This window comes from Tupaia chinensis, unplaced genomic scaffold, assembly GCF_000334495.1.
Source record: "Tupaia chinensis unplaced genomic scaffold, TupChi_1.0 Scaffold000065_1, whole genome shotgun sequence".
Lineage (NCBI taxonomy): Eukaryota > Metazoa > Chordata > Mammalia > Scandentia > Tupaiidae > Tupaia > Tupaia belangeri.
Window position 1 is genome coordinate 4,000,132 of NW_006159523.1, and position 25,727 is coordinate 4,025,858.

General features: G+C 40.1%; 1 protein-coding gene across 2 annotated transcripts in view; it reads right to left on the minus strand.

Moving 5' to 3' along the window:
* Positions 1 to 7,845: 7,845 nt before the first annotated feature.
* Positions 7,846 to 25,727, minus strand: part of SERPINB5 (serpin family B member 5) — an 18,716-nt gene continuing 834 nt past the window's right edge. The window contains exons 3-7 of one of the 2 annotated variants that reach the window (XM_006141832.2): positions 24,057 to 24,194; positions 20,631 to 20,748; positions 17,785 to 17,927; positions 11,091 to 11,258; positions 7,846 to 9,551 (exon numbers count right to left, since the gene is read on the minus strand). In XM_006141832.2, the coding sequence (XP_006141894.1) occupies positions 9,159 to 9,551; positions 11,091 to 11,258; positions 17,785 to 17,927; positions 20,631 to 20,748; positions 24,057 to 24,194 (960 nt within the window). In that variant the 3' untranslated portion in view covers positions 7,846 to 9,158. Of the gene's footprint in view, positions 9,552 to 11,090; positions 11,259 to 17,784; positions 17,928 to 19,522; positions 19,636 to 20,630; positions 20,749 to 24,056; positions 24,195 to 25,727 lie in introns of those variants that run through there. The other variant, XM_027766248.1, reaches the window with a different exon arrangement.

Below are 25,727 nucleotides of genomic sequence, written 5' to 3' on the forward strand. Positions count from 1 at the left end.
ACACATCAGAGCCTTGACTGCGCACTTGGGAATGAAGGTGGCTGTCAGTTGCACATAGACAGACAGCTCTGAGCTCCATTCTGGAGGAATCTCAGAGATGGCTCAGAAGCCTCCCTTCCTCGAACCCAGGTAGAACCTGAGCCCCAATGAGGTGAGTAACTCAGATGTTAGACTCCAGGGCTCCCTACCTCCCAAATCGGGGTTCTTTTCACAGAAACCACAACACTGACAAATCTGGAGTTTTCTCCTTAAGTCAATTTCCCAGGTAAGTTTGACATTTTTTTTTAATTTTCCCCAAATCCTCTACCAAGCCATCGTCCCCCAAAATATAGTGTAACCAACAGGTGTAGAGGCTATATGCATTTCAGAAACAAAGCAGCCTTTCCCAGGTATTCAGAGAACAATGACTTTCCAAAAGCTTCAAAAAGGACTGCAGACCTGTATAATTGGGTTCAACCCAAACTTTTCAACATTTTTCAGCCATAGACCTCTGTTTTCATAACGTCTTCTTGTCCCCATAGAACTACTGTTTTTCTCAACATATTTTCAAAAATACTGAACTTTTTCATATGTTTATTAGCATTTAATAATTGTACATATTGCAGGGGTACAATATGATTTTTGCAGCATAAGGATGCAATGTGTAGTGGTTACATCAGGGTAATTAGTGTATCATCGTTTCAACCATTATCATTAAAGTAATGACAATGTTGGGAACTTTCAAATTCTCTTTTTTAGCTACTCATAGAGATACAGTAAGTAGTGAACTATATTGTCCCTCCTGTGTCTTATAACAGAAATTCTTCCTCTGAAAGTTTGTTTCCATTAACGGTCAAAATATTTTGAGATAATTCTGTATACAATTGCTTACAATTAATCTGTGTCGGAGTTTTGGCTGAATTTCCTTTTCCTAACTTATGTTTTAAGAGGACAAGTAGCAGATTAGTTAAAATTTGGAATGATTTTTTTTTTAAGTCATCAGAGAAGCCTTTGGTAAGTTCAAGGGACAACCAAGACAACCAAAACACAGGATTACCTGCCCAATCAGACTCTGTTTTCCATTGGTCAAAAACATACGTTAGTATTTACTATTTGTTAGTAAAACAGTCTGTACCAGACGTGGGGGTTACGAAGACACCTATAACAGAGACATGGAAGAACACATTCAGGCTTCATGGATCGGCTGAGTTCCGCCAAAGCAGTCAGAAGGTTCAGGGACACATCTATTTCTATCCCTTTTCTAGTGGAGAAGACACCACTTACTTTTTCTGTTCCAGGGCTTGGCACAGGGGCGGTCATTTACTGTGAGTGCAATACTTTGATCTCTCCACTCGAAAGGCTCTCACAAACTCGAGCAGCTGCCATTGTCAGGGCAGAGAACGGTGACAGGGACAAACACCATTTTACAGGAAACACCCATGTCCTAGATCTTCTATGACAGTCGGGTGGGGTTGGGGTAAGAATGTTGTGGAAGTGGTTTCCAGTCCAAGAGCTAAACCCAGATAATGGCAACCTCGCTACTCTGGTCAAAGTCACAGTGTATGGTTGAGTGAAAAGGGCTTCTGTAGAGAAAACAGAATTTTTGAAAGCTTGTGTTAATTTGACCAGAAATGTTTGAAAATGGGCAGTCCAGAAAAATGTACTTATTAGGTAAATATTTAACCTAGTATTACTTTTATCTATATATTTGTCTTCTATTTAACTTACTGTATTTTTAACATATTCAGAAAAAAATTTCCCTTGAAGATGGGTAGTGACCCTCCGGGTAAAAGGATGTTTGTTTGTTTGTTTGTTTGGGGGTTGTCTATGCCAGTGGACATGTACACATGCACAAGAGAATGAGCGAGAACTCGCCCCCCAGTGGGGCCTAGTCACACCAGCAGTCTTCTTCCCCCATTGCTCCATTTCATCAAGATTCTGAGCATGTTCACACATGCACTTGGCACGCTTTTTTAAGCCACCGGTGTTGGGAATTGAATCCCAGTCAGCCATTTGGGATCCAGCTTTTTCTACATAGTGCTTAACTACTATGCTATGAGAACAGCACTGAAAAATTTTAATGTATTCAAATCATAGTGATTAGAAGTCAAGGCCAGCAGATGGTATGGTGGTTAAGGACACTGGACTCCCACATGGCTGACCGCATTCAAGTGCTTTCTCACTTTCCCCTTCTCTCTCTTTCTTTCTAACTCTGTCCCTTTCTAGTCAAATTAAAAGAAAGAAAGAAGGAAAAAGAGAGAAAGGAATGAAGGAAAGAAAGAGAAAGAAAGAAAGAAAGAAAGAAAGAAAGAAAGAAAGAAAGAAAGAAAGAAAGAGAAGAAAGAAAAGGAAGGAAGGAAGGAAGGGCAAGAAAGAAAAAGAAAGTTAAATAATTATTTTAAAAGAAAAGAAAAAGAAAGAAAGAGAGAGGAAAGAAAGAAAGAAAGAAAGAAAGAAAGAAAGAAAGAAAGAAAGAAAGAAAGAAAGAAAAAAGAAAGAAAGAAAGAAAGAAAGAAAGAAAGAAAGAAAGAAAGAAAGAAAGAAAGAAAGAAAGAAAGAAAGGAAGAAAGAAAGAAAAAGTAAAGGCTCTGAGGCCAGGAGGTGATGGTGGTTAAGGCACTAGATTCACACAGGACTGACCATGGTTAGAGTCCCAGACCCTGTAGCTTTAAAATCATGCCAGGCATGTGTGTGTGCATGCCCAAAATCCTGAGAGGAGAATGGGGCAGAAAGGATTGTGGCATGGCCATTCTCACAGGGGTTGATTTCTCACTTTCTTCTCTCTGTCACTCTCCTCTCCAGCAAGCACATGAACTCTATAGCAAAAACAAAACAAAAAGCTAAATAATAATAATAATAATAAGTATAGGCTCTAAAGCAGAGAATTGAATTTAATCCTAACCATACAACTCATTAGCCAATTGTGCCCAGCGAGTTTTTTCAAGACATGCTTCTGAGTCCTAGTCCCCTTCACCTCAAATAGATCCTCATAGGGTTCTGGTGAAAACTGGATTCGAATATATATTATGCTTAGCAATGTGCTTAGTTCATAATTATTACTCCAAGAATGGAAGTGTTTTCAATAGCAGTCACATTTAGAAAAAGCAATCAATATTAATTATTGACTAATAATAGTAAAGATAAGTCCTAGTAGAATTGCTTTGGAAAACTTGACATTACCTACCAAAGTTAAGTCCCATTTCTAAGAATGTGCATATATGTGTGTATACATATGTGTTATAGTTTATATACATATGTATATATCCATAAAGAATGTAAACATTTTCACCAAAAGACATGTGCTATCAATAAAATGTTCATTACAGTACCAGTAGGAACAGCCCAAAGCTGGCAATACCCAAATGCCCATCAAGAGTAGAATAATAAATAAATTACAATATAGTCACAATTTATGGAAGAGTACGGCAACAGGAATGATGATCCAGAACTACTTGCAAGATTATAAATGCCATTTGCACTGCCAATCAAAAGAGAGAACACTCCAGGGGGTTCTATCAATGTAAAGTATAAAACCAGACAGAAGTTAATGCGTGTGTGCTGTTAGAAGCTATCTTTTTTTTTTTTTTTTTGGAGAGGTTTTTGCTATAGGACACATGCGCTCGCCAGAAAGACAGAGAGAGAGAGAGACAGAAAGCGAGAAATCACCCCCCAGGGGGGATGGCCACGCCGCACTCCCTTCTCCTCCATTCTCCTCTCTGGATCTTGGGCATGCACGCACACGCGCCTGGCGTGAGTTTTAAGCCACCGGGTCTGGGACACGAACTGTGGTCAACTACGTGGGAGTCCAGGGACATAACCATTAAGCTAACTGCTGGTCCCTGTTAGAAGCTATCTTGAAGCTGGCAGCATGGATAAAGATATAAGCGGGTATGGGGAGATTCTGAGGCTGTACATTTGGGTGCCAGCTACATGGGTGAATTCAGTTTGTAAAATTTCACTTAACTACACACCTACATGTGTTTTTATGTGTGTATATTATACTTTCAAAAAGTTTTAAAAGAGAAATAAGGTGGTCTCATAGCCTGGTAGTTAATGGAGCTGGATCTTGCATGGCCTACCCAGGTTCAAGTCCTGCTCTGAAGGGTGGAAAAATATGTCAGGCACATGTGTGTGGGTGTTCCAAATCCTGATGGGTTGGAGAAATGGAGGAGAGGAGATTGCAATGTAATCACACTCCACTGGAAAGCGCTTTCTCTCCCTCTCTGTGTCTCTAACTCTCTCACTCTGTTTCTCTCTGGCAAGCACACACGCTCACTGACAATTAAAAGGAAAAAGATATAGAGGACATTCTGATGGCATGCAAGGACATTGGACCTAGGGGAGCTGTCAGTCATAGTGCAAGAGCCTGAACCACCTAACTACTGCAGTGAGGTTTCCAGAACTACGATATGTCACAGGGTTCTTGGGATTAACATTAATGTATGTGAACACACCAATTCATTGCGGCCTCTCAACTGAAAATGGCTTAATATGACTTTGCCACTGGAGATTTTCTAATATTTTGATTGACAGAAGCATGGAGTTAATGTCAAGGACTGATTTGTTGCTAAATGTCACCTTTAATGTAACTTCATTTCCACAAACAAATTTCAAATGTCTTGAAGGGAGAAACCAAGGAAACTGCTTCTTTTGAATCCTCCTCTCTCTTAGTGTAGAATTACAGTTCCAGCAGGATTACTCAAGCAATACTGGTCTATTAATTAAAAACACTTTAAAAAGAAGAACAATAGAGCTTGTAAAGAAAATTATTCACATGCAGTTTGAGGTTATTAAACTTTGATCTTTGTAAAATGCTTTAGCAGTAGTTCACTTCTCCAAAAACATGGCTACAAATAGACTCATCTTTTCATAATCTAGTTGAGAATCCAGAAGAAAGTGTACAGGTTTCTAAGTCCCAAAGATGACATCAATAAAAAAATTCATTGTGGCACCAGCAGATGGTGTAATGGTTATATGGCTGGATTCCCACATAGTAGGTCTCAGATCGAGTACCAGACCCGATGGCTTAAAACTCACGCCTGGCACGTGTGTGTATGTTCTCAAAATCCTGAGAAGAGAATAGAGAAGGGATTGCTGTGTGGCCATCCCCCAGGGAGAAGGGCGGTGATTTCTCACTTTCTGTCTCTGTATCTCTGGAAAGCGTACATGCCCTATAGCAAAAATCTCTTTCTCAAAAAAAAAAAAAAAAAGAAAGAAAAAAAGAATTCATTGTATTAAAATTGAAGCACTTTACATCACTAGAAAGCTTACTGTTACTTTCTAGGCCAATGAAGTTTTGCTTTATACACAATTCCTACAAACTTAGTGCCTAATCTTCTAACTAGCCAGGATCAGAAGCAGCAGATAAGAAAGGACAGAGGTGGTAAAATGAAGAGTCGGGGCTGCCACATGTGGTCACGTTGGCAATGGGAAGTTCACCCCAACCCTAACTAGCCAGAAAAAAAACTGGAAAATGCTAAAATGTGCCCATTCTGGAAAGCAAAATGGATTTCACGCATTATGATATGTTGATTCATGAACACGAGGATAAAGAGGGAAAGGAGGAAACTGTTGGTGTCTTTTTTCCACATTTTCATTAACGATTAAGATAAAACTGGCCCACAATCTAGTGGCTAAGGAAGCTGGATTCCATCCAGCTGACAACCGTTTGAGTCCTGGCCTGGCAGCATGTGGGCATGCACACCCAAAATCCTGACGGAATGGAGAAATGGAGAAGGGCTTATGGAACCATGAACCATGCTCCTTTGGAAGGTACTTCCTCCCTCCTTCTCTCTGTCTCTGTTTTTCTCAGGTGAGCACACATGCCCTCCAGAAATTAAAGAGAAGAATTCTTTCAGTACATTCGAGGGGTGGTGCCACTTGGAAGATATCGACATCAGTGCAGAGGTTAAGAGCTCTAGCTCTGTGTGAGTTCAAATCCAGCCATCACCATTCTTTAGTTCTGTGGCCTTGAGCTGAAATATATCTCTTCTGTGTCTTGGTATCCTCGTTTATAAGATGGAATCATGGTTTCCTCCTCATAATGTTGGTTGTGGGGATTAAATGAGATAGGATATTTGTAGCTGGTTTATTGGAGAGCTGGACTGAGCAAAGTACTATCAAAATGCAACTCAATTCTTTCTTTCCAGTGCCCTTTCAAGCCCATCTGTTGTATCTTCCTCTCCATTCCCTACATGAAATGCCCCAGACTAGAGCTTCTCCCATCTTGTTCATATGTTAATAAAGACACTTTCAGGCCAACCTATGGCATGGTGGTTAAGACAGCTGGATCCCACATGACCAACCACTTGGACTCAATGGCTAGGAAACACACCAGGCACGTGAGTATGCATGTCCAAAATTTTGAAAGGAAGGAGATAGATAAGAAGGGATTGTGGCATGACCATCCCCATAGGGGGGATACTTTGTCATCCCTACCCCCATCCACTTCCTGAACCCTCTGTCAAAAATAATAATAAATTAAAATACGATTAGAAATTTTAAAAGCTTAGAATGTTTCTAAATCAGAACTGCAGACTTTCTTTTTATGTAAAACTTCACTTCCCCCACAGCAAGGGTCTGTCTTGGGCTCACTCTCTCCAGAGGAGCAAGGAGGTGGAGGTGAGCTTCCTCATACCCTGTGAGGCAAGGGAAGGAGCAGACGCCTCACTGGCTGACTCACTGTGATCTATCGGTTATGGGAGGTGCCAAGTGTTCACTCTTTCTCACGCTCACTTGGCAGACCCTCTGAGCAGAGACTCAAAATTTCCTAGCCTGGCTACTTCCACGTTGCGCCTGAGCCAACCACAGAAGATGACTTGCCTCTTCTACTCCAGCCCTTTCTCCTCGCTCTGCAGTTAGGTCTCCTCCTGTCAGCAGCTGGCCTGTGGTTAGAGTACCAGTGTTCTCAGACTAAGCACCGTGGCCCTGGGGCTGGAAAACTGCAGCAGGGGCCTTCTCAGGGTCTGACAGGAGTTTTAGCAGCATCTCTGGCCTCTGCCCTCTCCCCAGTTGTGACAACAAAAATGTCCCATAGGGGGCAGTATTGCCTGATCAAAAACCACTGGATTAGACGCCCAGGCTCACCAAAGGGTCCTGTGTTTCCCGGATTTCAGGAGACACTTTTAGCTCCTGGAACACTTGGCTTAAAGAAGCACTACTCTCTCTCTTCTTCTAAATACTAACCTTCCTCATGATCATCCCACGTTTTCTATTTCATGTTCTGGAAATAGGGGATAAAGAGTCAAAAGTGGCAAAATTTGGTCTAGGCCATTCCTAGCAATCCTAACGGTCTCTCCTCTTTAGGATGTGGGGGGCCTGTGTCAGTGCTGTACTCAATATTTATTGAATGAGAAGATGTTCAGTTTGAGCATGTTTGAGCACGTAACAGTGACATAAAAAGGTCACATGGGATCCTAGTTTCAGGGACACCATCTTATTGTTTTTAAATGATCATGGAATTGAGAAAAATGTACTTAATAAGGCGGAAAATGCCTGTTTTAAAGGTATACAACTATTTAATAACATACTTCGAGGGTGGGCCTAAAACGGAAAGGGCTGAAGGAGAGTCTGTGTCCTCCTGCAAAGCCTCTGGTCCCTTACGCTCTTGACTAGTTGAAAGTCATTCTAGGACTACCCTCGTCCTCTCCTCCCTCGGGGGAAAGAGATTAGGAGGAAGAAGCAAGTGCTCTTGGCCAAGAAGGGAAATAAGGGGAAAAGTGTTGTAATCACTCTGACTCCTTTTTCGCCTATACCAACCCATAAAAGGCAGTTAGGTGTAGTAGAGCTTTTGTAGATAGAGGGGGCTTGGACCTATTTCAAAACAGTGCGTTTAACTTAATGGGGAAAAAAAGCAAGACACGTGTTTCAATATTTTATTGTCAGTAGCATAGAAGAAATTCAATATTGAACCTTTAGAGCAAGAAGAACCTATTTACAATGAGTGGCAAGAAAGAGATAAGGGAGGGAGTCTTAGTAAATATATCCTTCTGGTAGTGAATCGATCCATGAACCTCAACTTAGAAAACTTGACAAACCAACTTGGTCAATTACTATTAACGTTAAGTTACAAACTGACTATCTAAAATAAACCCATGGACTTAGAAAACACAGGTGCTAAGGCACTTTGATAATATTACTTATATTTTCTAAACATATTTGGTTCCTTTCCCTGTCCCACTGTCACATTAGACATAGAGATAACTTCCTTCAACAGTCAGAAAACTCTTTTATTGGAGATTGAGAGAGTCCCTGTTGGAGCACCTGCTACGGAACATTCAAAACCTTGGGAGTCAGTTAGAGCTCCTGCCCCAGGTCTACTGCCCACCAAAGGACCTGGTGGGGCATGCAGCAGAAGTGACAGTGATGTTCTACTCAGATCTGAGCTTCCTCCAGAGTCTTATTCTTTAGCTACTATTGGTCTAAAATTTCTTATCCAACATTCCACATCTTAAAAAGTTCCACAAACAAGGTGTTTTCATAAGCAGGTGGCACTCATTTGGTAGCAGAATTTGATCACACAGGCTACTTTATCCATTTTGTGTAAATACTCGACGTTTTATGGTAGAAGTACTAAGGTGTTGATCTTTAGGCTGCTGTTCCAGATGCTATCAATAGAGTTCCATAGCATACAGTCAGCACAATGTATTATCTCTCTGAAATTCCACAAATGCAGAATTTGGGGGAGAAAATTCCCAGGGCTTAATGCAAGAACTTCTGGACCTACAGTGGTCAGTGTCCTAGTTTCACTTGAGCCAGGGCAATTTTGTGAGTCTCTTGCATCACAGTTTTATCTAGTATTTCAGGAAAGCCAGAATGTCTGGAACATTCTATATCCCTAAGATCCTAAGGTCTTCCTTGCAGGAAGACTATTTCTGTCAATAACCCTGGGAAGTTTGACAAATAATGAATAAATATTTTTCCTCTGAGGAGGTGATTAATTTTCACTAAAAGCATATATCATTGTCTTTTATGAGAGAGAAAAAAAAAAGAAAGAAAGAAAGAAAACATTGAAAAAGAAGGGTCTAGTACTGTGAAGACTAACTAGGACAAGCACCGGTTGCTTCCTGGTCCAGCAACATTAACAATTTATTTTATTTCAAAAGTGATTCTCTGGATGCAGTTGATAGAAATCTGCATCCACAGAACAGTTAGGTGGGATTTAACTCGGGCTATGCCACTTAAGGAGAACAGAACTTGCCGAAGAAAATGATGTTCCGAGTTTTGTTGTGCCTGATGATGTAAATAAATGGGTGGTCAGCCTTTAATTCATCCTTGTGTTGCAGGATTCGTGATCCTGGCACCTCTATGGAATCCCCACCATCTTCAGTTATTTCTAAGCACACTCTGTGAATAACATTTGACAGGGCCACTCCCTTGGTCTCTGACATTCCAGAGAAATCAGATGCATTTTCATTAAAGATATTTTTCAGCCCTAGGTTTTCCAGACTACCCTTGGGGTCAATGATCTTTTCCACCTTGAACTTTGGAATGGAGAGTTTGACTTTGGCATTAGCCATGGTGCTGGGGTTGGTCCACTTCAACAGTGTCTCTGAGTTGAGTTGTTTTTCAATCTGAAGGACAAAAAGAAAAGAAAATGCATTGCATTTACTTCCAATTGTAAAAGATCTTGCTTGATTAAAAGCAAAGTGTGATGTTACTATGACCCCATTTCAAAGCCATTTTAATATATTACTGGTTTCCCTTATAAGCCCCCCCAGCCACTCGCTCTGGTCTCTTTTCCTACAATACTGCTCCCTCTGCATTGAAGTTTTTGAGGGCAGGTGACATTTTTGCTGTAAGTTATAGAGTAGTTTTATAGAAACAAACACAGGGGTTATGATGTTGCATATATAGTTATAAAATAAATATAAAATTATAAAGAGTCATAATGCCTATTTTTTTAAAATATTTATATAATTCCTCTATGAGGAAATCTAGACTATTTGTGTACTAGGCACGGCATCAGATTTAATAATTCAAAGCTGTTTTTTTTTAAAGAGCTTTTTGTCATAAAGCACATGCATTCACCAGAGAGAGACAAGAAAGTGAGTTTAAGCCACCAGGTCCTGGACTCGAACTGCGGTCGACTACGTGGGAGTCCAGCAACATAGCCATTACGCCAACTGCTGGTCCCAATATTGTAAGTATTCTTAAATATCCCCTTCAGACTCAAAAGATTACAGTTTTACTAGGTCTTCAGAAAAGTCATGATGCATTTTGCACAGAAAAGCAAAAATACATCATGACTTTGCTGACAACTTAATAGTTCTATGCTTCAAAAGGAAGAAAAGTTGGTGTTTACATAAGGGTTTTTAAGTCAGTAAGATAACAACAAAATAACGCCGAAAGATCAAGGCATGAAATGGAGTAAAAAGTACGAGAACAAGACATCCAAAAAGAATGAGGATGGCAACTACTGCTCAGCGCATACAGTGATGGAGAAGACGTAATAGATAACGGACATGCATGGGCACGTTTGTGTACTAGGCATGGCATCAAATTTAATAATTCAGAGCTGTTTAGAATATGTATAGATGTATATACACATTTATATATATACACATTTATATATATACACATTTATATATATATATATATATATATATACACACACACATATATATATATATATATAAACATTTTTTCCCAAGACAGTGGACCAGGCAGTACTTGGCAGATTGGTGCCTGGCTGCAGAGGAGCTGTGGGAAGCACTGCAGCCTGCAGCCAAGGACCTGGCTCCAACTTCCTGGGCTCCAACCCTGTGTCTGCATGCCAGGTCATACAACCATGAACCAGTTACCTACCCCTCTGTGCTTTGACTCCCTCATTGGTGAACAAGAATATAGTACCAGCTCTTAACTCACATGACTGCTATAACAATTAAACAAGGGAACTAAGCATCATTCCTGGCACATAAAAAGTGTCCCCAAAATGTTGGCTGTGTTTCACATTAAGGAGATAAGACCTCAGAAAGGATCACAGAATCCTCAGAGATGACTGAACCATGGCATGAAGGCAGGGCAGCCAGCGACCTGTCCTGGCCCCACACAGCACTGCCCATGCATGTCTTTGCCATGGCAGGGCCTCCTTTGTGTCAGGCCCCCCTTACCTTTTCCAAGCCAGTCGATTCATCCTCCACATCTTTGGGCAGGAGGATGAGCATGCTGAGATGCTTATTTTGAAAAGGAAGCTCTATGATCTTACAATTGATATCATCAATGTTGCCCATACAGAATGTGGCTTCCATGTTCATCATTTGCACTGGTTTGGTATCAGTCTATAAAAGAAGAAAAACTCAAGTGGCTTACTTTTCAATTTACTTAAACATAAATATGCACACATATGTATATTATCTATACATACACACATGTGTATTTATATACCCACACATATATGCACGGACATACACGTACATGTACTCATATAAACTTACACATACCAATATACATACACACACATATAAACACACATATATGTGCTCATAAAAATATATACATGCACATATACTCATGTATACAGACACATACAATTATATACATGCATATATATACACACATGCACATACATAAATATGCGATGCACATATATACATACAAACATATACACATATACACTCATACACATACATACACATAATCACATTTTATACGCATACATACACAAACATCCACATATGCACATAAATTTGCTCTTGTTACAGTTGTAACCTGCTGCAGTTTATCACCCATACCCTGGATTCAAACTGTCCTGCCCTTGAATCATCAGAGACTGTCTTAGGAAGAATTTATGACTTCTTTTGAAAAGCTATCCACTGTAAAGTTCTTTACAATTCTACATATTATATGTTATAGGAACTACATATAATACTATATTTGCATATGTAAAGCATTAAAAATAAAACACTACAACTGAATATACAGGCAAAGTTTAAGCCAGTCTTTATAGACACCTATAATTATGACAACTTGAAACCAATCCTGGTAGAGCTAACTTGAAAGTAAATTCTAACATGAACCCACCTATCCCTTTATATCGCTTCTCCTAATAAAGTACCTAATGTTTAAAAATTAGCATGTACAGGACAAAACCATGATTGCTTTGCACTCTGTTTTTGCTTTGGGCTTGAACCACCAACTCCTCCCCAGGTTGCCACCTCCTCTGATCTGAGCCAATGAAGAGAATCTGGACTGCAGATAAGAGCATGGCTTTAACCCCAAAGGTAACAACAATAGATGCAAGTCACTTAACTTCTCTGCATCTCCTCAGTCCTGGTCAGTGGGATAAGAAAATCAGTAAATTCAGCATAATGGTTAACACTGAGGAGGAGGGGAGAAGAGAGGAGTATGAGGAGGAGGGACAAACATGAGGCAATGCCACTGTATATTTTTTCTTAAAATACCTAAAATAATGGGGGCTAGGTGGTGTGCAGCAGTAAAACACTACATTCTATGAGGCTGGACCACACAGTATGTTCCAGGTTCACGTCCCAAGAATTCCCTGGATATGCCAAGTGTATGTGTGTCTGTGATTCGGGGCTGACTGAAGCTGAAAGTGGACTGCAGAGTCAAGACCCTCTTGGGAGAGCTATCTTTCTGTCTGTCTCTCTCTCTCTCTCTCTCTCTCTCTCTCTCTCTCTATATATATATATATATATCTATCACTCATTCATGGATGAAATATAGAAGATTAATTTTAAAAAGATAAATAAGGAGTCAGCAGGTGGAGTGGTGGTTAAGGATGCTAGACTGCCACATGTTTCAAGTCCCAGACCTGGTGGCTTGCTTTCTCACTTTCTCTCTCTCTCTCTCTTTCTCATTCTGCCCCTCTCTGGTCAAATTTTAAAAGGAAGAAAGAAAGAGAGAGAGAGAAAGGAAGGAAGAAAGTTAAATAAAATAATTATTTTAAAAAAATGAACTATCTGAAATAGGTAAAATACTGTTTAAAAAATTGGTTGGTCAGTACACTGTTGTTGATTTTCTTATTCTCTATTTCTTATTCTCTATAGTTTCCTGTATGCTTAAAATATTTCATTATTTTAAAAAGAGAGAATATGAAAAAAATTATCTCAAAACCCCACTTAGTTCCAGTGCTCTCCCACTCCTTACCTCCTCCTGCAATGGAGACATTATGGGGACATTATCTTATGGGTCAGGCCTTTGCCTCCATGCACTACCCCTGGCCTTTTTTCCTTCTGCTGCTGTTAATATCTGCCCTCCTGTCTCTGATACAATGGTGCTTGGTTTTCTGAAGGAAAATTAACCCATACTAAGGAATAAAAGACTACTGGTAAGTTAGTGTTGTTTATTATCTTCACACATGGGAGCATGGGCTATCTGCCGGTTAAGAAACCTTTTAGGGGGCGATTTAAGCTTCATATCAGGCGTGCAGGGATAATATTGCGGTAAAACTGTTCTCTGGCATCTGGAAGCAGTAAGTTGAGCCTTACACATATGTCTCCCAAGCAGAGCTAAGCCTTATTATGTTATATTTTTACATACCTCTATTTTAACACTTGACACCTGCTAGAAATATGTATGTATCTACCTTCCACCCCAGCTATAATATAATCTATGCAGAAAGCATGTCTTATTATCTTGGCATATCCCGGCATGCAGTAGTTGCTCACTAAATGTTTAGTCAATAAATAATTGAAGACTTCAGCTCTCTGTATAACCAGAACTTATTATTTTTTAAAAAAAATGCTACTTTTGAAACGAACTCTTAATTCTTCCATTGGTTTTTTTCTAAAGAATATACTGGATTGTTGGGAAAGTCATGACACAGTTTTGCATAGAAAAACACATCATGACTTTCCTGACGACTTAATATATGTGTTTAAAAATCGCCATCAGATTGGTATTCGCCAGTCTGGATTTATCAATGTCCTCATTCTACTGACATGGTTTCTGAAACCCAGAGACTGACAGACTGCTGATAATTTCTGAATGGGCATGTAGGTGTTGCCTCTGCAAACTGTTATCAATTACACTTATCAGCACTGATTATGGGTACCATTATTCCATTTTACTGAAATGCTAATTGAGGCATAGTTTCTGAAAACAGGGCTAACTAAAGACCATTTCAGAAAACGCACTATATATACACCTATATTTCTTTATCACAAGGAGTCCTCTACAAATTTTTAATAATGTAACCTCACCAATTTAGACTGGCCTGTATAGGAGACACCACAGGACATGCGAAAGGGTTAATAATGTCACTCAAAAAGTTCAATGGCAGACATAAACAATTCAAAGAAGGAAAAATATTAGCATCTGTATTCAAAAGGAGGGTGTATTCCACAGCTCTGAGTAGCATTTTTTATTGTTTTATTAAGCAAAACACTGATAAATCAATGACATTTCAACCCTTATTAATCCTCTTCATAGAGTATTGAGTTTCCAAGATCTGATATAACTTAGCTTTGTAATTTAATAACAAGAATAAAGGAATAGTACATGCTCTTCCTCCCTCCTTAAAAGGCACCTATTAATACTTTCTTAAATTTAAAACATACAAACTGTAGTGTGGCTGATTTAAAAGGTCTACTCACTGTTTACGGTCCATGTTCTACTCACTGTTTATTGCGAAGCTTTCAGGGTGTTCTGAACTGGCCCTAGGGCCTTAATGACAAGCACCATTAGAAACGTGCTTCAGATTCCACCTAAACAGACTTAGGGATCCTTTCCCAGCCCTTCCCTGGGAAGATAATTAATCACTGACAAATGAGCCAAAGGGGACCACTCCACGGCAGAAAAGACAGTCAGAACACTTGGGCCCACACTCCTCCCTGACTCACAGTAGAGGCTATATAAAGCCACATTCCACCTCAGCTCCTAATGAAAGACAGTGCCAAGAAAGCCTCAAAGTCATGCTTAAAACTCAAGAACCTGGGATTGGCTTGGTGGTACAGCAGTAACATACCACTCAAGTGATATTAGATCCATATGAAAGATCACAGGTTCAGTTCCCCAGTCCACCCGAACATGCTGTGCACGTGTAGCTACAATGCTGTCAGGCTGGTAAGGCTGAGGAAGGCAACTGTGGAATGAGAAAGAGATGGACGATAGCAGTTAATCGATCAGGAACAAGGTTCCTAAGTGGTCAAGATTTCTTGATATTTCAAAGGCCTCCAAGTGTAGGGTTTGGTTTATTTTATTTCTTTCCTGGTAAAGGTCTCAAATACTTGTAGCTATTTTCCAGTTGATAATTTAGTTTCTCCCACTAAGTTATAAGCAATTGAGGGACTCTCTCTCTCTCTCTTTCTCTCTCTCTCTCACACACATGAAAGAAAGAAAGAGAGAAAGAAAGAGAGAGAGAGAGAAAGAGAAAAAGAAAGAAAGAAAGAAAGAAAGAAAGAAAGAAAGAAAGAAAGAAAGAAAGAAAGAAAGAAAGAAAGAAAGAGAAAGAAAAAAAGAAAGAAAGAAAGAAAGAAAGAAAGAAAGAAAGAAGAAAGAAAGAAAGAGAAGAAAGAAAGAAAATTATAAAACTCAAGCACCTGGATATGAAAAGCAAGAAGTCTGAAGAATTCATTGTATGCCCCTAGTGTCTCAGACATACCCCTTGTGTGCAGAGTCAGGCCTGTCCTTGCAGTAGGTGTAGAAAAGACCATTGCTGACAGGAATCTCAGCTCAGAAAAGGAAGTGGAGGCAGATCTTCAGCTCCTCCTGCACCCATAGAAGTTTAAAGTAGGTGGAGAACAACAGAGATTACTGTCCTCATGCCCAACAGAACTTACAGAGGGACCCATGGAGGTCCCAAAGGCCAATCAGGCTTTGTCTCTTATTTATTTTTTTAATCAAATTGATGTTTATGGATTAATCATTCATTCAGTAAATTTGCTAAGCACTGACTGTATGTCAGGGATGTAGCCAGGAATTGCAGACACTGAAATAAATAAAGTAGTGTACTTGCTCTTAAAATGTTCATGCGCTACTAGGGATCTAGGTAAATAAAGACTTGACTGCAGAAAGCACTCAGGGTTTCATGGGGATGGGAGAGAATGAATAAAAATTCTATGGGAACTAAGGAAGAGAAATGGACAGCAGTCCTACTAACCAGGTAGATTGTTTATTGAAGGGCTTCCTCTCCTGTGTTCTAACATCAAGAAGGTGCTAGTATATTGGGCAAAAACTAAAGCAATTGATGGTAGGTGCTCCAGCACTGGGAGAAACTTGAAAACGTGTATTTATGCTTGGGAGCTGCACAGTAAGTAGCCTTCACATATTGTGCTAACTGAAGTATGGATTTAAGTCTGAGTTCCTTGGTTTTGTTTATTTATCTCTTTGATGAGAGACAGATATACAGAGGCACCCCTAACAGAGTTTTCATTTCACAGTTCACCCCCTGCCTCAGCCAGCCTGGATCACGGACATCCCAGGGGGATCCAGTGTGTGCAGGAGACCTCAGGATGCAGACCTGGGAGCTTCTCATGTGGCTCCCACATTGCAGTGCCGTGTTTCTACTGTGCCACCATCTGCCCCACATCTGAGTTCTTACACAGGTCAGATCCTGCCAAGTGAGACCAAATCACACCATCATGTAGACTCCGGATTTTCCTAGGTCCTCTCATGAAATAGGTTCACTTCCAGTCCCAGTTCTCTAGTTTCATCTACAGATGAGATACTTTACCTATTTCTACTATTTCTGACCTTCACTTTGGTAGGTAGTATGGATGAGACTGCCCTGACAAATCGGCTGCTAGGGGGTCCCAACAATGAGTCCCAGAGATGCAGGGAGTGAGCTGTACCTTTCCTTCACAACCAACAAGTACCTCAAAGCATCTTATAAATTATAAATTAAAACAGTGGCCTGGGTCCAGCAGACGGCATAATGGTTACATTGCTGGACTCCCATGTAGTGAACCATGGCTTGAGTCCCTGACCTAGTGGCTTAAAACTCATGCTGGGCATGTGTGCATGTATGTCCAAAATCCCAAGAGGAGAATGGACAAGAAGGGATTGTGGTGTGGCCATCTCCCCTCAGGGGTTATTTCTCGCTTTCTGTCTTTTAGTCTCTCTCTGTCTCGCCGGCAAATGAATGTGCCCTATAGCAAAAATCTTTCTTAAAAAAAAAAAAAAAAAAATATATATATATATATACCAGTAGCCTGGTGGTTGGGACAGTTAGATCCACAAGGTTGACAATAAAGTTCAGATCTAGTTCCAGCAGATTGAAAAACACACGGATGTGTGTATATGTGTGCCTAAAATCTGCCAGGATGGAAAAACGGCAAACCGACTACAGCATGAACACAATCCATTTGGAGGTGACTTTTCCCTTTCCTCTTTCTGTCTCTGTCTCTGTCTCTGTCTCTCTCTCTCTCTCTCTAGTGAGTGTATGTACCCTCTGACAAATTTCTTAAACTATTTAATTAGTTAAATACCAGAACCATGTATTTCACCATCGACCGGCAAGAAGATAAGACGATAGAGCACCTCATCAATCAGGAATGAGGTTCTTAAGTGGTCAAGGTTTCATGATATTCCGAAGGCCTTCAATTATAGTGTTTGGTTTGTTTCCCATTAAAGGCCTCAAATATTTGTAGCTATTTTCCAGTTGATAATTTAGTTTTACCCACTTAATTATAAGTTCCTTAAAGTCTTACTCAGCACAGACATCAAAGACACTCTGGAAAAGAGTCAGGGGTGGGGAGTGGTCTCTGAACATCCCAGCTCTTCATCCCAGGAAAGGCACGTGACTTTCTGGGCCCTCATATTCCTCACCAGAATGAACTCCAACTCCTCTCCTCTTTCTTGCTCTGTTTATCAGGTCTGGGATCCTTCAGATGCTGCCTCACATACCTTGTTGACTCTGAAAGGGCATTCTTTGGTTTCTGATTCAGGGAATTTCTTCATCCACTTTCCAACGAAGTAGGCAGCATTAACCACAAGGATTTTGGTCTGGTCACTTACACTGTTGTCAGCTAAAATATTCTCAAAGCGGCCTGTGAACAATTTTAGAAAGCCACACATTACACAGTTATTCTCCAAACTATATTGATATTCACATGCTTGTTTCTTCACTGAGTACTTCCCACTTGCTAGCATCACACCATATAAAGCCTGCTACCCCAGACCCTGTAATTTTAGAAGGACTTTATCCCAATCAGACTTACTAAAAAGATCAAGAAAGAAGAATAGACCTAGGGGCAAAGGGAAAAGAAAGGAAGAAAAGTAAGAAGAAAAGTACAAGTTACTATTTTTAATGCTTCCTCTGTCTCAGGCAATATGCTAGGTATTTTGTATACATGGTATCATATATTCCTCCCTACTTTATAGATGAGGAAGATGAGACTTGGAGAGGGTAAGTCATCTGTCCAAGACGACAAACAAGCGAGGGTGGCAATTCTAAAAGTAAAATTATTACACAGTAATTTAAACAAGAGCTACTTTTGCTTCATTTTTAAATTTTTGCTTAACTGGTATTACTGATACCAAAGTTTTATGTACCTACAGCTACCATTTCTTAGTATATATTATATAGCTTGATGCTCACAGCAACCACATAAAAATAAAATTAGGTAAGATATCCCCCATTTTATAATGCAGTAAACTGAGGTTCCAAGTCCCAGTATTAGAGTTCCTAAGTAGTCATGACTGGATTTGAATGTAGGTCCTGTAGGACTCCAAAGTTCTTGTTCTTCCTGTGTCCTTGTCCTGCAGTCGTTGCCCTGGGGATCAATCATGCATTCATGAGCCCACAGAAAAGGAAGGCCACTCTGGAGTCTGGTCATTCTCAAGTGTCTTCCCAGTCCCAGAAGTGCATCCCTCCCTAGACAGCAGTGACTATCTTACACTCCGCTCTTTCATGCCTCCCAGGTGGTCTCTCCCAGTACATAATCATAGTATATAGTCACTGATTTGAACTCAAAATCATAATGGCTCAAATTTCTTTCTAGCAAGGAAGGTGGCTCACAGGGCATTTCACTAAGAGAGGAGGAGTCCTGGAAGGGAGAGGCCTGGGGAAGCACTGAGCAGAAGGCAGGACCCCTAAGTTCCACCACAGGACCCTCAGACTATCAGAGGGTGGACTGGCATGGTGTTGTCATAGAGGACCAGCTTCCATTATGGCTCATTTTTTCTGTATGTGTATTTTCTATATGTATATTTTTTCTGTACGTATATTTTCTGTAAGTATATGTAAGACCTTTTTTCCTTTATAAATTTATAGAATTTTTAAACTGGAAGTGGCCTAAAGATTCAATTCCTCCATTTCCAGATTGAATAACTGTCCTCATGATTTGCCAAAACCATACTTTGCTAGAGGCATAGCTGGAGCTCCAAAGGTTGGGGCAGGTCATCAGAGAGTACAGCAATGCAGACCCAACAGTTGCACCAAACACTTCTGACAAGTGATGAGATGATGCAACAAGTGCCCAGAAATCCAAGTTGCTGGCATGGCTCGGCAGGTAAGAAATTAGCCTGTGTACTAAAAACAGCCAAGACAAAAGTTTCCAGATGTTTAATAAGGATTCATGAGAAGAGGGGAGGGCAGCAGCTAACTCAGGGATTTGTAGCAGAATCTGTACAAGGTACTTGCCATCTGTGAGGTCTTTAATGGAATTGTTGATCTGGCTTTTCGTTTCTTCCAATTTATCTTTGAAGTCAACAGTTTCCATTTCTTTTGCATAGGGTCTCTTTGTAGAGCTGATGAATTCCTGAAAAACCAGTTTATTAAATCACAAGGTATTTAAAAGCTGTAGTCCAACTACTGCATGGTTACACTGAAGTTTTAACAAAAGAATTCAATTGTTCTAACAGAACAAAAGGATTCTTTATTTTTTTAGAAGTTTTTGCATTAGGAAACAAACACAGGGATGAGACAGAGACAGAGACATAGACAGTGAGAGTGAAATGAGAAATCACCCCCTAAGGGAGATGGCCATGCCACAATCCCTTCTCCTCCATTCCTGGGAATGCCTCCCAGGTGGTCTCTCCCAGTACATAATCATAGTATATAGTCACTGATTTGAACTCAAAATCATAATGGCTCAAATTTCTTTCTAGCAAGGAAGGTGGCTCACAGGGCATTTCACTAAGAGAGGAGGAGTCCTGGAAGGGAGAGGCCTGGGGAAGCACTGAGCAGAAGGCAGGACCCCTAAGTTCCACCACAGGACCCTCAGACTATCAGAGGGTGGACTGGCATGGTGTTGTCATAGAGGACCAGCTTCCATTATGGCTCATTTTTTCTGTATGTGTATTTTCTATATGTATATTTTTTCTGTACGTATATTTTCTGTAAGTATATGTAAGACCTTTTTTCCTTTATAAATTTATAGAATTTTTAAACTGGAAGTGGCCTAAAGATTCAATTCCTCCATTTCCAGATTGAATAACTGTCCTCATGATTTGCCAAAACCATACTTTGCTAGAGGCATAGCTGGAGCTCCAAAGGTTGGGGCAGGTCATCAGAGAGTACAGCAATGCAGACCCAACAGTTGCACCAAACACTTCTGACAAGTGATGAGATGATGCAACAAGTGCCCAGAAATCCAAGTTGCTGGCATGGCTCGGCAGGTAAGAAATTAGCCTGTGTACTAAAAACAGCCAAGACAAAAGTTTCCAGATGTTTAATAAGGATTCATGAGAAGAGGGGAGGGCAGCAGCTAACTCAGGGATTTGTAGCAGAATCTGTACAAGGTACTTGCCATCTGTGAGGTCTTTAATGGAATTGTTGATCTGGCTTTTCGTTTCTTCCAATTTATCTTTGAAGTCAACAGTTTCCATTTCTTTTGCATAGGGTCTCTTTGTAGAGCTGATGAATTCCTGAAAAACCAGTTTATTAAATCACAAGGTATTTAAAAGCTGTAGTCCAACTACTGCATGGTTACACTGAAGTTTTAACAAAAGAATTCAATTGTTCTAACAGAACAAAAGGATTCTTTATTTTTTTAGAAGTTTTTGCATTAGGAAACAAACACAGGGATGAGACAGAGACAGAGACATAGACAGTGAGAGTGAAATGAGAAATCACCCCCTAAGGGAGATGGCCATGCCACAATCCCTTCTCCTCCATTCCTGGGATCTTGGGCACACACGCACACACACCCAGTGAGTTTCCAGTCATGAAGTCCAAGACTCAAACCAGTTGGCCACATAGAAGTCCAACAATGTAAATGCTACACCATCTGCTGACTCCAACAAAGTATTCTTAAGTACCTAATACCATAGAGCACTTTAAAAATTGCTTACGCTATGTGAATTGAAACTTCATGCAGAAATCAGTGAATTTCCTTTGTATTACATGTTTCTTTTTAATTATAAGACAACATCAATTATTAAATGCATCTATTCATTTAGTAGTAGCTTTGGGGGGATAAAAGAAATGCTATGTTAAATGTACACAATTATAATATAGATTTCCATTTCAGAAACATTAAAATGTTATCTCTGTGTGTATTTTAAAGTAGAGAAAATGTATAGAGTAAATAAGTACTCTGTGGACCTTTGCTACCTAAAGTATGCTCTAAGTATTGGGGGCCACAGCATCACCTGGGAGCTTGTTAGAACTGAAGAATCTCAGGCTCTACCCCAGACCTACTGAATCAGAATACGCATTTTAACAGCTTTCTCAGGTCTTTAATGGGTGCATTAAAGTTTGAAGCACAGCATGATAAAAAGCATAGCCGTGGTTCTAACTCGAATGCTTATTAAAAATGTAAAACTTGGGACCAGCAGTTAGCGTAATGGCTATGTCACTGGACTCCTATGTAGTCGACCACGGTTTGCGTCCCGGACCTGGTGGCTTAAACTCACAGCAGGCGCGTGTGCGTGCGTGCCCAAGATCCCGAGAGGAAGATGGAGGAGAAGGGATTGAGGTGTGGCCATCCCTCCAGAGTGTGATTTCTTGCTTTCTGTCTCTCTGTCTCTCGCTGTCTGTCTGGCGAGCGCACATGCCCTGTAGTAAAAACCTCTACAAAAAAAAAGGAAAACTTTAGGGCCCAGCAGGTGGTGTGGTGGTTATGATGCTGGACTCCCACATAGCTAACCACAGATCAAGTCCAGGACCTAGTGACTTGGAAATCACACCAGGTGCGTGTGTATGCATGCCCAAAATCCCAGGAGGAGAATGGATGAGAAAGGATTTCAGCATGGCCATCCCTCTGAGGGGTGATTTCTCCCTTTCCTTCTTGCTTTCCCTTTCATTGTTCCTCTCACTGTCTCTCTTTCTCTGTCTCTCTCCAGTGAGCTCAGGCATCCAATGTCAAAAACCTATAAAAGAAAAATGTAAAACCTTACATCATATTTCCACTGATCTTGATTCAAGCAATCTGTGACCAAGAATTTGCCATTTTAATGAACACCTAGATAGTTCTGAAGCAGGTGGCCCTCATCAGATGACACTTGTTGGCATTATTAACTAGTAAATTTATAGATGGTATACAATCAAGAGGAGCAATAGAGTCTTAAAAAATGCTTCCAACACCTAGTTCAGTTGAAAAAATTCAGAATATTGAATGGAAAGTCAATCAAATTAAACATAGCTTAATTAAACACCCTGTTGCTTCACTCCTGAGCACAGGGCTCCTTGAATTGCTTCAGAGCATCTACAGCCTTTGCTAATTAATTTGGCTTCAGTTATTTGCAACCCAGTCTTGGAGCTGACTGTTGCTATTGACTGAGCAAAAGTCACTTGTGAGCATTAGAAAGCCTCAATGAGATTAAAGGAATTCACTGTCACTACCAACAACAAAAATATACTAAGCATCTTCTTAATGATCCCCTAAACAGATTTTAAATTTTTTCCATGTCCAAGTCCCAACTCATATCTATTTTTTTTGTTTGTTTAATGCCCCAGGTGATTATTGTAACAAAAATAACTGTCCAGTTGGCCAACCAATCTACGGGTTGATCTCAGGACTTTCCTCAGATTGTACAATTAGTGGCATGTGCCTTCAAGCAACAAGAATTAACTCATAATACAATACCTAGTGACCCATGTTCTGAATAGATCTCAACCAGAAAAACAAATACCTACTACAGAAAGTTGTAAAACCACAGGAAAATATCAAGCAGGTAGTTTAGCTTTTAGATTCAGAAAGCTTGATATTCTGGCCATACAGACAGGAACTGAATCAACTCAAGATTTCTAAAGTAGAGAGGGAGCCCCCATGTAGTCTAGAATGTCAACTGTGTTTCAAATACAGATTTTTTAAATATCGTGATATGCTCTGAAGAGAAAAATAAGAATATAACACATTTCTTATATAATTTCTTCAAAACCTGACTGAACTAAAATAACCAAAGCTGCCTTGTATGGATACCCACCTGACCAGCCTAGTAAAACAAAGAAACAAGACCAATTTGTGACTGATGAAAACTATTCATTCATAATTATTATTTTTCTTACTGACTCAGAGAATCATCAGAAGAGTATTGTGCTCATAAATAAGATGGGGAGCTTAAAGCATTGCCCCAGTCCATATGTCCTACTGATTTTTGTTTATTTGTTCGGTTTTTATTGCCAGAGGGCATATACACTCACCAGAATGAGAGTGAGAGAGAGAGAGAGAGAGAGAGCAACTCCCAATGTGGGATGGCCACACACAATCATCTGTCTTCCATTTCCCTGTCCCATCAGAATTAGGGCATGCATGCACACACACCCAACATGTTTTTCAAACCAGGACTGGAATTCAAACCGCGGTCAGCTAGGTAGGATCCAGGTCCCTACACACAGGACTAAACCACAGTACAACAGGGATACCCCTGCTCTACTGTTAGAGGAGAAAAAAGGTCTAAATCATGGAACTGTCTTGTGCTCCCTGTCTATGGAGATACACTTATTAGAGTTAATTACTCCATTCTCTTTTCTCCTGACAAAGAAACTAAGATAAAGAATAGGATTTATGAGTGTTTGAGAGAGAAAAAGGAAGTTCACAACGAGATAGATGTGACTGCAGTTGATTCTCACTATATTCAACCTCTCCCCAGGGCTGATTTTACTTAAGGAGCCTCAAATCATAAATGAACATCCTAGAAATGAGTTTCCATAAAAATGTTGTAAGTCTAACAGTACGAAGTGTCACGCCTTGTAAAAAGTTAGATTTTGCTAATTGCTTTAGACAACTTACCATGGAAGGGTTCAGAGATTTGTCTACGTAGAGCCGCTTGACTAATTTCAATGAGTAAAAGGAGCTAAGTTTGTTTACATCTGATGTTACCGTTTGAAATCCAAAGGGCACATCTTTGACATTTTCAAAATGAAGGACCTGTTAAGGAAAAACAAACAAACAAACAAAAAATCCATTATCCCAAAAAAAAAAAATGCTGAGGTGGTCACATGACAACGGCTAACCTTTGCTTGGTTGTTCAACAGCCCTCAGCTTGGTTGTTCCCATAATGCTTCTGACCTCAACATTATGGACATTTTGGGCCAGACAATTCTGTTTGGGGCGGGAGGTGATACTTAGTATTGTAGAATGCTCGCCAGCATCCTACTCGATGTCAGTGACACTCCTCTCCCTATTTTTGACAACCAAAAATGTCTCCAGACATTGACACATATACCCATGGTAAGCAGGGAGGGTAAAACTGTCCCCAGCTGAGACGCACTACCTTAAAGATACTCTTTCTAATTAACCGTAGAGAGAGTTTGCCCTTCAGATTGATGTCTCAAATGCTCACACAGAAAGATTTCCTAATTTGGAAAAGGACGAAACTGGGCTATCATTTCTATACAATTTAGAGACCAGGAGAGAGATCAACATCAAGATAGACAATCATTAGGAGGTGCCAGACTCCAGAATAAAGGTGCTTCTAGTCAGCCTGTCTAGTCCCTATAGCTGAGTTCACAGGTGTCAAATGAACTGATGCATCTTTTATGATAAATGGAGACCTGTCCTGGGTCGCTAGGGTCAGTCCGCTCCGTTGTTGAATCCAAGCCTTCAGCAACAAGAAGCAAAATCTTGTCCAACTATTCAGACCCTGAGTTTCTCCTTTGTAAAATGGACTATGAATATGTTCCCTAGTTGTTATGAGGATTATATATATTATGCATAAAATATGTAAAATGCCATATGAATTCAAACTACTCATTATGCTTCTTAGAGCAATATTCCAAGCCATATTAAAACTAGGGTGCTATCATTTGGGAACCGAAATCCTTGTGTTTGTTCCTAACTTGTTTGTCCTAATCAATAGTCCAATAGTTCCTCTGCTTTGCAGAACAACAAAATGTGAGGTTGGTATAAGAAGATTTTCTCCTCTCTCCAGAGCTCGCAGTGGCCATTCTCTGCTGCCACCTCTCAGGTGACCATACAAAATACATGAAAATACAGTTCATCAGAAGATGAATGTCGGATGAATACTTAGCCATGTTTCTTGAAGATAGATAATTTAAGATGTTATTTCTTTATTAAAATAAACATGGAAATAGTACAGGGTAGAAAGCAATGAGCTTGTGTGTTAAAGCATGATGCCACAGGTAAAGCAAGTGCTAAGGTAGACTGCTCTACTCTTTGTTGGGAGGAGGACGGGGTATAACTTACACTCTGCCAGGGTACTTGCCGTGGGACATTCAATGCACACTATTTGATCCATTCAGTATACTAGGTGAAAGAATTCAGATGATTTGTCAAAGGCCACTGGTTAACAGAAACCTGTGACTATTTAGCAGATCCCCAAGTCCTCCATTACAGCCTGGTAGCACTTCTAAACATGAGTTATAGGACATCAAAATAAGCTTAAACATTTAAAAACAGATAAAGAGAAATAGTACAACTCTGAGTCTTCATCTTTTCCCT